At 27.2% G+C, this 13,129-nt stretch overlaps 2 protein-coding genes and 1 non-coding gene across 3 annotated transcripts; 1 reads left to right on the forward strand and 2 right to left on the reverse strand.

Moving 5' to 3' along the window:
* The first annotated feature begins 4,079 nt into the window (after positions 1 to 4,079).
* On the forward strand, positions 4,080 to 4,616 carry LOC145957540 (uncharacterized). The gene has a single exon (XM_083073815.1). The coding sequence runs from the start codon at positions 4,080 to 4,082 to the stop codon at positions 4,614 to 4,616; it is 537 nt and encodes a 178-aa protein (XP_082929941.1).
* A 3,826-nt stretch (positions 4,617 to 8,442) lies between these two features.
* LOC145949164 (S-adenosylmethionine decarboxylase proenzyme) lies at positions 8,443 to 9,901 on the reverse strand. Its single transcript, XM_083073114.1, has one exon. The coding sequence runs from the start codon at positions 9,745 to 9,747 to the stop codon at positions 8,668 to 8,670; it is 1,080 nt and encodes a 359-aa protein (XP_082929240.1). The 5' UTR covers positions 9,748 to 9,901; the 3' UTR covers positions 8,443 to 8,667.
* Positions 9,902 to 10,033: 132 nt separating this feature from the next.
* LOC109803526 (uncharacterized) lies at positions 10,034 to 11,210 on the reverse strand. The gene is made up of 3 exons (XR_014433419.1): positions 11,076 to 11,210; positions 10,912 to 10,977; positions 10,034 to 10,174 (listed from the first exon to the last, which is right to left on the reverse strand). It is a non-coding gene; the product is annotated as an uncharacterized LOC109803526 (transcript).
* Between the last annotated feature and the right edge of the window lie 1,919 nt (positions 11,211 to 13,129).

Consider the following 13,129-nt stretch of genomic DNA (forward strand, 5'->3'; position numbering starts at 1 on the left):
TATCTTATTTTTATTTAACTTTATGTATTTATAATTTTCTAGTCATCTTCAATTAGAAATTAGCCATAAACTATAGTTGTATAAATAAATTTTGTATTTCTAACTACACTCATCCCACATAAGTAGAGAATACATTTCATAAACTTTTGGGTGAAGAAACGTTTCATAAACTTGAATACACATTTCATTGACTTTAATGCACAATTCAAACAACTCACTAGGTTATACGCATATGTACTTGAGTTATTGCTTCCGTGTCTACAAGTAATGAAATATGCAAGAGTACTAGTCCATTGATATGTTGTAGAATATAAATATAAATGTGTTACATAATTACGTAGACAAAAAAATTAGACACTTACCTGCATGTTCACTCATTCTTGAACCATTTGTACTATCATTTATTGCTAAAGTGGTCTTTCTAATTTCTTCTTTCACTAATTTTGTTACTTTAGACAAGTGTTCTCAAACAAGTATCATCATATTCATTCAAATGTCTAGTAGTAGTCTCCAAATACATATGTTTTTAGAAGCTACAACTAGACATTTCAATGAATATGGATAAGTTGTTCGAGAACATTTGTCCTAATGAGTACTCTAATTGGAATAACAAGTTTCAGAAGACCAATACAGTTGTCCTAACACAAAGGCAACATTCAAATAGATTTTAGATATTATGGAAAGAGTTGATTCTTCAACAAACTCCTAATTTTATACAACTTCTTCTCCCCCATTATTTTACATATTTTGTCACTTTATTTATCCCTCTATATTTGTATATATATGACTAATTTCAAATAGCATATATCAAGATTAAATTTAGTTATTATCATTAATTAATAACAACGTAAAATATAGTGTAAAAAAATAACATGTATAAATTAACTGTAATATAGAAAGTTTATAAATTTCGAAAATCTAATATGTCAATGTCATACCCATTATTCAAGCTTTATATATTATAAATAGAGTAATAGATATTTATATCAATTAGGCCAACATTTTTTTATTATAAATTATTTATAAATGAGAGCAATAAAAGCAAAAAAATCCAACAAAATTTGAATAATATATGAAGTTCTTCGACTTTTTCAACAATATGTTGATAAAATTTTATAATTTTATTTCACATCCTTTATTTAAAATTATGCATATTTCTTTGCCTACTAATCCATGGAAAGTTTGTAAAAGTATCAGTAGAAGGTTTCTTAATATAATTAACTTGTTTCTTGGTGAAAAAATTTAAAACCGTAAATTTTAAAGATACTAAAACAAAATAGTTTTAATATATCATTGCTTATCTTTTTTAAGAATGATTATTAGCAATTATATTTTAAAGAGTATAATATAATTTCTAAATATTTTCATAGTATGTATAATATAAAATATATTTTCAATTCAAACAAGATCATCCTATTCTTTCATAGAAATGAAAAAGATCAAATAAAAATCCTTAAAATTCTATCATTACAGAAAAATAAATTATTACCAGTTAACATTTCTTAAATCAAGAAAAGAAAAAATAAATTGGGATGTAAAGAAAAAAAATCAAGAAAGGAAATTGATTCAATTGGAAAGAAAAATTCTTTCATTCAATTTAAAAGATCAAATAAAAATCGTTAAATTTCTATCATTAAAAGAAAACATATTATTAGGATATAGCTTTTGTTAAATCAGGAAAAGAAAAAAAACAATTTGGGACACGAAGAAACAAAAGAAAATCAAGAAAAAAAATCAATTCAATTGAAAAGAAAAGATTTTGAGATTCAATTCAATCTAGCAAAAAAAATTAAGCAATGGAGAAATAAGTTAAATTAGCAAAGAATTTAGGAGAAAGAAAAACATACCGATTGTAATTGAGTATAATATAATTTCTAAACATTTGTACCATCACCTATGTTAAAGCGGTCCTTCCAATTTCTTCTTTCACTGATGTGTTACTTTAGACAAGTGTTCTCAAACAAGTATCACCATATTTATTCAAATGTCTAGTAGTAGTCTCCAAATACATATGTATTCAGAAGCTACAACTAGACATTTAAATGAATATGGAGATGTTGTTTGAGAACATTTATCTTGATGATTACTCTATCTGGAATAGCAAGTTTCAGAAGACCAGTTGTCCTGACACAATGGCAACGTTCAATTAGATTTTAGAAATTATAAAAAAAAGTTGATTCTTCAACAAACTCCTAATTTTATACAACTTCTTCTCCTCATTATTTTACATATTTCATCACTTTATTTACCCCTATATATATATATATATTATATATATATATATATATTATATATATATATATATGACAAATTTCAAATAACATATATCAAGATGAAATTTAGTTATTATTGTGTATTAATAGCAACGTAAAATATGGTATAAAAAATAGCGACATATATAAATTAATTATAATAGAGAAGAGTTTACAAATTTCAGCCAATATCATACTCATTATTCATGCTTTATATATTATAAACAGAGTAATAGATATTTATATCAAGTAGGTCAACATTATTTTAATGTTTTTTTATTACAAATGATTTATAAATGAGAGCAATAAAAGAAAAAATTCAACAAAAAATTGATTAATAAATGAAGTTCTTTGACTTTTTCAACATAAAATGTTGATACAATTTTATATTTTTATTTCACATCCTCTATTTAAATCTATCCATAATTTCTCTAACCACTAATACATGAAAAGTTCATAACAATATCAATAGAAGATTTCTTAATATAATAAACTAATTTGTTTCTTTGTGAAAAAATTTCAAACTATAAATTGTTAAGATACTAAAATAAAATAGTTTTAATATATCATTGCTTATCTTTTTTAAGAATGATTATTAGCAATAATATTCTAAAGAGTATAATATAATTTCTAAACATTTTTGTATAACGTATAATTTTAAATATATTTTCAATTCAAACAAGATCATCCTATTCTTTCATACAAATGAAAAATATCAAGTAAAAATATTTGAAATTCTCTCATTACAGAAAATAAATTATTACCAACTAACTTTTTTTAAATCAAGAAAAGAGGAAAAAAAAAAGGAAAAACAAAGAAATTGGGATGCAAAGAAACAAAAGAAAATCAAGAAAAGAAATTGAATCAATGGAAAGAAAGATTTTGACATTCAGTTCAAAAGATTAAGTAAAAATCGTTAAAATTCTACTGGTAAAGAGAAAACATATTATTAGTATATAACTTCTATTAAATCAAGAAAAGAAAAAAATGATTTGGACGTGGAGAAACAAAAAAAAATCAAGAAAAGAAATCAATTCAATTAAAAAGAAATGATTTTGGCATTCAATTCAATCTAGTAAAAATAAATTAAGCAATGGAGAAATAAGTTAAATTAGCAAAGAATTTAGGAGAACATACCAATTGAAGAAAAATGACTCGAATTTGAGGGATGAGTTGAAAGTACAAGAAAGACGAATAGCAACTCAAGAAAATGAAAGGTTGATTGTCACAAACATATAATCTCATCTCTCAACTTTGTTAGTATTTTTGAATGAATTTTATTATGATAGCTTGTATTATTTTTAAATTTAATGAGTAAATGTTAAAAATTGTAGTATTTTTTCTTAGATATTTTATTATTATTTATAATTAAAAATGTAAATATATTAACTATATTATTAGTACTTATAAAATATATGTTGTTTTCTTTAGAAAATAAGAACATATTTTAATTATGTGGATTAGTAATATATATATATATATATATATATCAGATAAAGTATAAATATAGCTGAAGAAAAATATTGATAAAAAAAATATGTGATATAAATATAAATGTGACAAACAAATTTTTTTAATTAAATACTTAATATTATATTATATTGTAATTAATTTTATTTTAATATATTTATATTTATATTCAATTATTTATATTTGTTAAATTACTAATTTTCTTATTTATATATTAATAATATATTTTATTTAATAATAATATATACGTGCATAATTTTAGTTTGATTGAAAGTGTATATTCACTTTTTCAATTATATATATAAAAAATTCTATTGAGTTTAAATATCATTGAATTGTATATTAAAAAGTTCTAACATGATTTTGGATTCTTCTTGTTGGTCGGTGAATTATGTAGTCAAGTGTATCTATTTGGATACTTTGAATCTCCATTTGTTACTCTCTTCTGATTTTCAACTCACACCTATCCTATTTCCTCTTAACTTGTCTACTGTTCACTTGAATGTTGATGGTTGTTGGTTCTCTGATCAATCTCGTCTGGGCTTTGGTGGTCTGATCCAGGACGTATCTAGTCGTTGGTTAGCTGGTTTCTCCGGCAATTGTTCACATGGTGATCCTTCTTTAACCGAGTTATTGGCCATTCTGGAAGGTTTCAAGATCGCATGGCATATGGGATTTAAAACTGTTCAATGTATGATTGACTCCATGGATATCGTGCAGTCTCTTCTTCATAGAGATCAAGCTTACCTACACTCTCATGCTTCTTATCTCCTTGATATTTTCTCCTTGGTAGACAAACCTTGGATGGTGAACTTCCTTTGGATTGATAGAGATCGTAATTGCAGTGCGGATGCCTTGGCAAAGCTGGGGGGCCTTGTCCTCCCCTGTTTTTGAATATTGGACGAGTCCTCCTCCATCTGTACTCAAGTGGCTTCTGTTAGATGTAGTTTCTTAATTTTCTTTCTTATTTTTTTTTCCCTCACCAAAAAAAAACATTGTTACATATTTTTATTGGCGTGACGTCAGCACAAAAATTTGTTAACTATTAAATTTAAATCTTTATTATATCATGAAAACTTTTATTTCATAAATAAGGTTTCTGAATATCCGATATCAAATACTCTTAAATTTTACATTTAAAAAATTATAAAAATGATTTAATGAATTTACGTAATAATTAAAGATGTTACATTCATATATTATAAGAATGATCAATTTAATGAAAAAATCATTTTTTGATCTTTTCTTGTGCAATTTTTTTTTAGTTAGTTATAAATTTTTTTTTTGAAAGCAAATCAAATTTCTTTTATTTAATTCATCGGAATGTACTATTTGGTTGAAATTGTATAAAATTATACTAACCTCTCTTATAACTTCTTAATATATATTTAATTCATCAATTAATAAAATTAACTACAATTACTTTTCCCTCTTTCTTATTAATTAAAACAAAAAATATTATTAGAATACCTTAAAAGCAACATATTATAATGCATATTTTTTTCAGCAACAAATATATAAACAATTTTACAAACATTTCTTATATTATTTAGAACATTCATATTTATGAAACATTCCAATTCATTAATTAAACTCTCTTATTAATTTAGTTAAAAAAAATTGAAATGTTATAAGAATAAATATTATCAAATTTTGTTTACGTATATCAAAAAGGAAACTCAAGATATATGAGCAAGAGGTAATGGCATATTGCAATACTGAATGAAGTTAAAGATTGGATGAGTTTCAAAAATCATGTTTATTTTTAGTAATTCCACATTATAAATTTAAATACTTACTTTTAAACAAAAATAACTATTTTACCCCAAGTGTGTGGTTCAGCGGTAGGGGTTGATCCACGCTTAAGCAAGGTCAGGTCAGGGGTTCAAATCCTGCCTTGTGTATGCAGCCGCGTTAAATCTTGGGGCCAGCTATCCCACCCTTTGAGGTGCCTCCAACGTAGCGAGGAGATTAGTCATTGCTGTCGGCGGTGGATACTCAAGGGACGAACAAAAAAACAAAAATAACTATTTTATTGTATTTTATTTGTTTCAAATATTTAATTAAATCTAGTTTATCTTAATTTAAATTTTGAAATTGGAACCTTAATATGCCACGCTAATTGAATACGTCAAAATTTTCAGATAAACTGAATTTAAAATTATTATAATCTTAATCAATTGAATTTAAAAACAATATATTTTCACAATTCCTTCATTAATGTTAAAAACAACACTTTAATTTGCTCTTTTATAATAAAATAATATATTACTAACATTTTAGTCAATACTTTTTATAGCTAAATATTTATTATATATACTAAATACAATAATAAATTATATATACAAATAAATATTATATTTGAATATATAAATTATATTTTAAATTTATAAAATATATTTTAAATGCATAAGTCATATTTTTACTTTAAGATAAAAAAAAATATTATTGTACAAGATTAAATTTTTTTAAAAATTATATTGATCCGTCATGATTATTGTACTCAACGAACTCACTACTTACTACTTTAAGTATGGAAACCATATTACTAAAATATATAAGATTAAGGGAAAGAACATGACATACATATAAATATATGGTGTGAATATATAAAAATAAAACAATCGAACTAATATAAACATGATATATACATGTATACAGAAATACCACATAGTCATATGCCCTAGTGTTAGTCGAACACAATAGCGTTGTCACCAACAATGAATGACCATCACAATCCAAACCAATATAGAAACAAAAAGGTAAGTTAGAGTCCAAAAACATGTACATATAAAAAACAATCCTATATATACAACATTACACCACAACCATACATGAAGCTACAACACTTTAAGCAAACATGCATCTCATCCAAATCATGTCGCACCAGACATTAACAACGCATATGAATACAACTAAACACCCATTATATGCAAACATATCAATGAATGCATCGTCATGCATTCATCTCCGAACAATATGAGCAATCAAAGTAATTTCCATCCTACCGAACCAACCTAATCCTTTTTGCGGTCGAAACGTCAACTCGATCATTTCAAAATAGGATACTAATCCCTCCTCTGATTTCTCGGGTCTCATAACTTAAACTAAGAAAGTTTAATTCCACCGTTAAGAGTGGTACAACAGGGTATAGGCATATATATCACGACCTTGACATGCATTACCAAATTACATGTGGATTTAGTCCATTGGCCATCCTCAAGAAATCACATAACCTTTTCAAGTAATTGGTTAAGGGTTGTAGCCCTGAACCTCCTACCTCATTCAACCACTAACTAAGGATCTATAAAAGACTCAACACACCTAAAAAAAGCTCACTCCAAGAGACATAGCTACTCATTGAGGGTTTTTTAATAATGGTTTATACGAGCACCACTCCAAGATACTCTATGTGTGATCTTTAATTTTTAAAATAATTTCCCTTCCTTAAGTCCTAAGTTGGCTAATTATGCTTTAATGTTATGCCACATTTTAGCAACTAAACCTCATCGTACATCTAACATATACATCATATCTAATCAATGTATATAAAAATTAACAACAACATCCACACATGACATATCAATGCTATATAAATCATTCGTCATACAACATATATATATATATATATATATATATATATATATATATATATATATATTCACCATCTTCCAACACCATACAAACATCTACATATATCATATCCAATCAACATATGCAGAATAGTTATCATACATTGTATAGATTCACTAAAACACCAACATATTATCTCATGCCCAACGCAACACTCACACCTGGTGTCAATGAGGTAAGGAGCTCTTTGTCTCATTCATGCTTGATGCCATCCAAATTATGCCAGCATAACCAAGGTGAAGTTACTTTTTAAAATATTAGTACTTTTACAATTTTATAATAATGTTAGTATTTTCTTATATTCTTCTATTTTTAATATTATCAAACTTAAAAATATTTGTACAAACACAAACATTTGAATAATTATGTAATTTATAAAATCAACCGCTAATTATGTTTGTTGGTCTAACTAATACTATAATTAGTCCTCAAGTTTTAAAATCTCATGTTTGAATTTGATTTTATTTCACATTAAATATATAAGAATTGATTATTTATAATAAAAAAAATAAACACATTTCTTACTATACTTATTAAAAAAATAAGTACTTTCTAAGTTTTTAATAATATTAGTATTTTCTTATATGTTTTCTATTTTTACCTTAAAAATACTAGTATAAAACACAAACTTCCTAATAATTATGCAATCCATATTCCAAACTACCAACTTTTGGTGCTATACTTAGTCTACATGTCTTGAAATCTTTAACTCAAGTCTTTAACTCAAGTCTTGAATTTGATTAAAAAAATGACCTTAAAAAAATAACTTTAATGTCCTTAAAATTCTAAGGTAGACTAGATTCCAACAAAATCAAAAAATACTCTTATCAATATTATAATATAAATAAATAAATAATCCATAACCGAAATCATATTTTACATTTAATGTGCGTTTAGATTATGAATTTATAAGTACCAAATGTTATTTTGTCTTTTTTAAGACACAAGAAGAAAAAAAATGATTACTTTCGATGAAACTGTAATAAAAAAAATATTAAAAAAACCCTTAAAAAACTAGTAGTCATTAGTTTCAAAAAAGATACCATCAGGAAGGCATGATTAAAGTTGAATTATTGAATTAAGCATGTGTCATCAATAACTTAAAAATATATATAAATTATAATATATTTATTTATATAACAATGAAATGCAGGTTCAACACTCCCTCATATAATGAGTTGAGGGTACAAATAAGAAAACATTTGCATAATCACACAAACAAAATAACATACTTACTCTCACATAATAACCCCCAAATTTATTAATAAACACTCGACAATAAAGATAAACACTCCACATAGAACATAACTAACTATACCTCCCTCACTTCATCATCGTTCTCATCCTCACTACTCCAGCAGCATTTTAGAATAGACCTGGGAGACGCACTGCCATCGCTTTGGACAAATGTAAGGTACACAACTGCACCATCCACTCCAACCTCTTCAGTGATCCTCTCTCCACAGTAGTACCCTTTGATGTCCAATGGAAATTTCTCAAGTTTTTCACCGTGTATGTCAATGTGCAAAGCAACAGAAAACTCTGCTGGTTGAAAGCATGCTAAAACCCTCTCCACAAGTTCAACCAAAGTCTTGTCATCATACTCATAACCAACAGCTTCAAAACTTGCATAGCTGAAGCCATCTTCTGGGGTGACATGGATGGTGGATATTGCACTCTCTTCTATTCCATTCATTGAATACCCACAAGGGTCAAACTCAAAATCACATATATCAGACTGTGGAAGGATCTTCCTAATTCCAGAATTTTCTGTCATCGAAGCTGCAGAAGATGTTTTATCTTTGAAAAACACAGAAGCACTTTCCTTGTCTAAACCAGTCATGCACATCTCAAGGCCATAGACAGCTTCTGATGAACCTTGTGTCTCTGCACTGGCATAATATATGTGCCAAATCTGTGACTTAGAAGGATCACCCATAGCATAAGCCTTACTACCAGCACCAAGGTTGCTGAAGTAGCTATCAAGAACAGAAACCTCCTCTGAGAAGCTGCGATGAGGAAATGACTGTGCTCCAGGAAAAATGAAACTCCCTCGTGTGTACCTCACAGATTTCACAGCAATGTCAAGAGATTGAGCAAGCTTGAGAATGACAGGGATTGACAGAAGCAACTTTGTAGTTCCACAGGTTTTGATGATGATTTTATAAGAGTAGACAAACAGGCTTGACTCTGACAGAACATAAGAGTCAACATAGTCGTTTGAAAGTGATGAAACAATGGTGCACTCTGCTGGTGTCAGAATCTCATCCAATTGGTCTTTAGAGAGTGCTCGGAGGCCTAATCCTCCAGGGTCAGCAAACACACCGTGCTCAAAGAATGATATCTCGAGCCTTTTTTCATAGCCTTCAAAACCAATAGCTGAGCCTTCCATCTTGACTCAAAAAGAAACAAACTCTTGCTGTGTAGGTAGGTAGAGAACAAAAAATGCAGGAAAGAAGAGAACAAGAAAAAGGAAAAGAGGAGACTGTAATAATAAAGCAGATGCAAAATCACGGGGGCTATGTCACACAATCAAGAAAATCTCAGGATGGCTTGCGGATGCACTGCACCAGGAACAAAAAAATTGAGTGTTAGACAACATGTTGGATGCTAAATGTCTCCATTTAATCGTCATCAGAAGAAACAAAATGAGAGAGAAAATTACGTTGGAGTAAGCAGCTGATCTGAACTTCTTGATTCCACCGTGTGGTCGAACGTCTTCAATGATGTAATCGAGAGGAGCTTCGTACAAAAGGGATTTACTACTAGAACACTTCTTCTTCCCACCTTTAGACTCCATCAGATCATTCAGACTTTTCCTGACCAAACAACACAGCAAAATCAATGACAGAATAGGATAATAATCGCAACACAGCAATTTTTGTGTGAGAGGATCATAAATGTATAAAATTATGCACGGAAAATTGCAATTTTGAACAAACACCTCGTCTAATGAACAAATAGTATTGTTCAATGATCATATCAATTTAATAATCATCTGATACAAAAATGTGATCAATAGGAACAAAACAGGTATGCTATGCTATCAGATTTTACGTAAAATAAATCAACAATATTAAAAATTCAAAAATGTACCCTCCAGACTACTGTATCTTTTTTTCAAAAACAAATTTCTGAAACCTAAGAAACATTGAGCATTCTGAAATGGTCATAAAACTAGCGAGACAGGTAATCAAAGTTCATAACCAATATTAAAAATCAGAACCCAAAATGTTCTTTCCGGTCTCCATAAACACAGAAAATTGAAGAAAAGGAGTAAAAGCTTATAACCAGATTGAAACAAAAAAATTAACTAAATTTCATAACAGGAAAAATCTTGGAAATAATACAACAACACCCAGAAAATAATTCTCAGCACAAGGTTTGCAATGATGATTTTGACTGCAAGATCAAGATTTTGGAGTATCCTCCACATCAATAACATTCGTTTACAAATTTAAAAGATTGTGACCGCGAGTACAATTTAAAACCTTGATGGTATGTATTCTTCCATAACATAAACAAGAATGTTAAAAAATAAAAATATGATACTTACAAATTATAAACAATGGAAGAACAATCTAATTCTTCTGATAGCCCTTCTCGCAATTAAACTTTGAATCTGAATAGACCAAATGAATCAAAAGAAGAATAATAATAAAAAACTCAAATGAAAATTGATTTTGTCGCAAAAAAAAAAGGAGACAGCAATGCACTTACAAGTATTGAAGAAATGCTAATAAAAGTGAAATTGAAGAGAAAAGGGGGTTTGGTTTTGATGTATGCAAATTGCTTGGGTTGTTATGGGAAGAAGAGGTGACACTTATATAGAAGCCAAGGTAAAGTTGAAATTACGATAATGCCCTCATGCTTTACTATCTTTCGATTTCTATGGCAAAAAATTCTTAACTTACGTGCCAAACAAGTAAATCATTCACTTTTAATAAAATAGATTACATCTTTTCCCAAACTGAAATGGATCATTTTTAACGTTTCGTTTACAGAATAGCATACTTCTTTTCCCAAAATGAAAAACAGGAAAGCAATAATAGCATTCATAAATGATAATAGTGTGTCTATTCAAAAAAAGAAATGATAAAACTCATTTATAGTAGGATGAGAATGTATTTTATTTTTAAATTTAGTGAATTAACAACACAATATATTTAGTTAACACAATTATAGATACTATAATTTTATTTCTTTCTTTTAGAGAAAAAAAACTCAATTATATTAATAGAATACATAACTCTTTTATATATAAAAAAAATGAAATCGAGAAAAAAGAGGAAAGCAATAATAACAATGATAATTATGTCTATTCAAGAAATGTTAGTGGTATTTTTTTACACTTTTTTGTTTATCGCCTAAAATTTATTAAAATCTATAAATTTGGATAGTATAACGGGATTTAATAGTGAAACTCATCAAATTATGATTTTTAATAAATGTTAATCAATAAATAAAAAGTAAAAAAGAATGTATTAACATTCCTCGTGAGTCTTGATTGTATAAAGAAAATATCAAAACTTATTTAAGGAGGATAAAAATTTTCTAAACAACACGTGCACAATAATATACTCCCTCCAAATTTATATATAAGTAAAAAAAAATGATTTATAACTACATAAGAAAATTAGTTAACATTCTTTAGTTTTATTAATCTCATTTAAAAAATATTTTCCAAATTATCTTTCACTGTGACTTAATATAAAAAATAAAAGAAAATACAATCTTAATTAAATTAACAGTGTGTTTGAGAATTGTATGATTGAATAAAATGAAATTAATTAAAACTCATGTTTTAGTAAAGGAGTGTTTAATTTTATAATTTAGTAAGATATAAATGGAAAAAGAAAAGGAGAAGAAAGATGCGAGTTGGAAAGTAAGAGGGGGTACGTGTGCGTTTTTGTGAACAATATTCGGATTGGAAGCTACAACAAAAGAAATAGTGAAAGTGATGAGTTGGTTATGTTATGGTTCCCTTCATTGCATAATTCATATTCTTCTTTTTATTATTCTTTGTCTCATACATCTATCTCTCTTCCTCCAAATTGCATCGCCATTACCCCACAACGAATCCCCTTATTCTCCTCTCCACATTATCTCTTCATCGTGCCTTTATGTCTCTTAAAAAAAAATTTAATCAACACACTTTGATTCGTGAAACAAAAATAATCTTTTTCATCTTTCAAAACTATAAACACAACATATGTTAGCCCTCATGATCAAAACACAAGAGGACTAACATGTCATTTGCTTCAAAAATTTAAAGAATAATTTGGTGATTTCAGCTCAAATAAGTCATTTAATTAATCACAAATTATTATATATGACAAGTTTTTTTCAACTTTTTTAATATTTAGTTTAAAAGTTATGTTTGAAATAATCTCTAATAATTGATCGATAATATAAAAGTATTTATGTTAATATATATAAAAAAAATTAGACGATATCTTTCTTTATTTTATTTTTAAGTATAATTAGCTAAAGCTTAAAATTATGATAACATAAAATCATTTTTCTCTATATATATACATAAATGATATAAACATTTTTTTATGTTATTTTACCATTATCAGATGCTTCAATAACTAATATGTATTTATTCACAGGAAAGATTAAATCTTAATAAGAAGAATGTTGTGCATATTAATTATTTCAACTCTCACCACTATTTCTGTTTGAAAGTAAGTTAGGAATTTTTAAACATCATAAAACCATTGGGGTGAAAATTAATTTTTTTTTTTAAAAGTGTTTAGCGTGTAAATAGA

This window comes from Cajanus cajan, chromosome 4 (assembly GCF_000230855.2).
Source record: "Cajanus cajan strain Asha chromosome 4, NIPB_CcT2T_4, whole genome shotgun sequence".
In the NCBI taxonomy this organism is placed as follows: Eukaryota; Viridiplantae; Streptophyta; class Magnoliopsida; order Fabales; family Fabaceae; genus Cajanus; species Cajanus cajan.

Coding starts and splice junctions, on each gene's coding strand:
- LOC145949164 (XM_083073114.1), bottom strand. CDS start 9,747: ATGGAAGGCTCAGCTATTGGTTTTGAAGGCTATGAAAAAAGGCTCGAG.
- LOC145957540 (XM_083073815.1), top strand. CDS start 4,080: ATGATTTTGGATTCTTCTTGTTGGTCGGTGAATTATGTAGTCAAGTGT.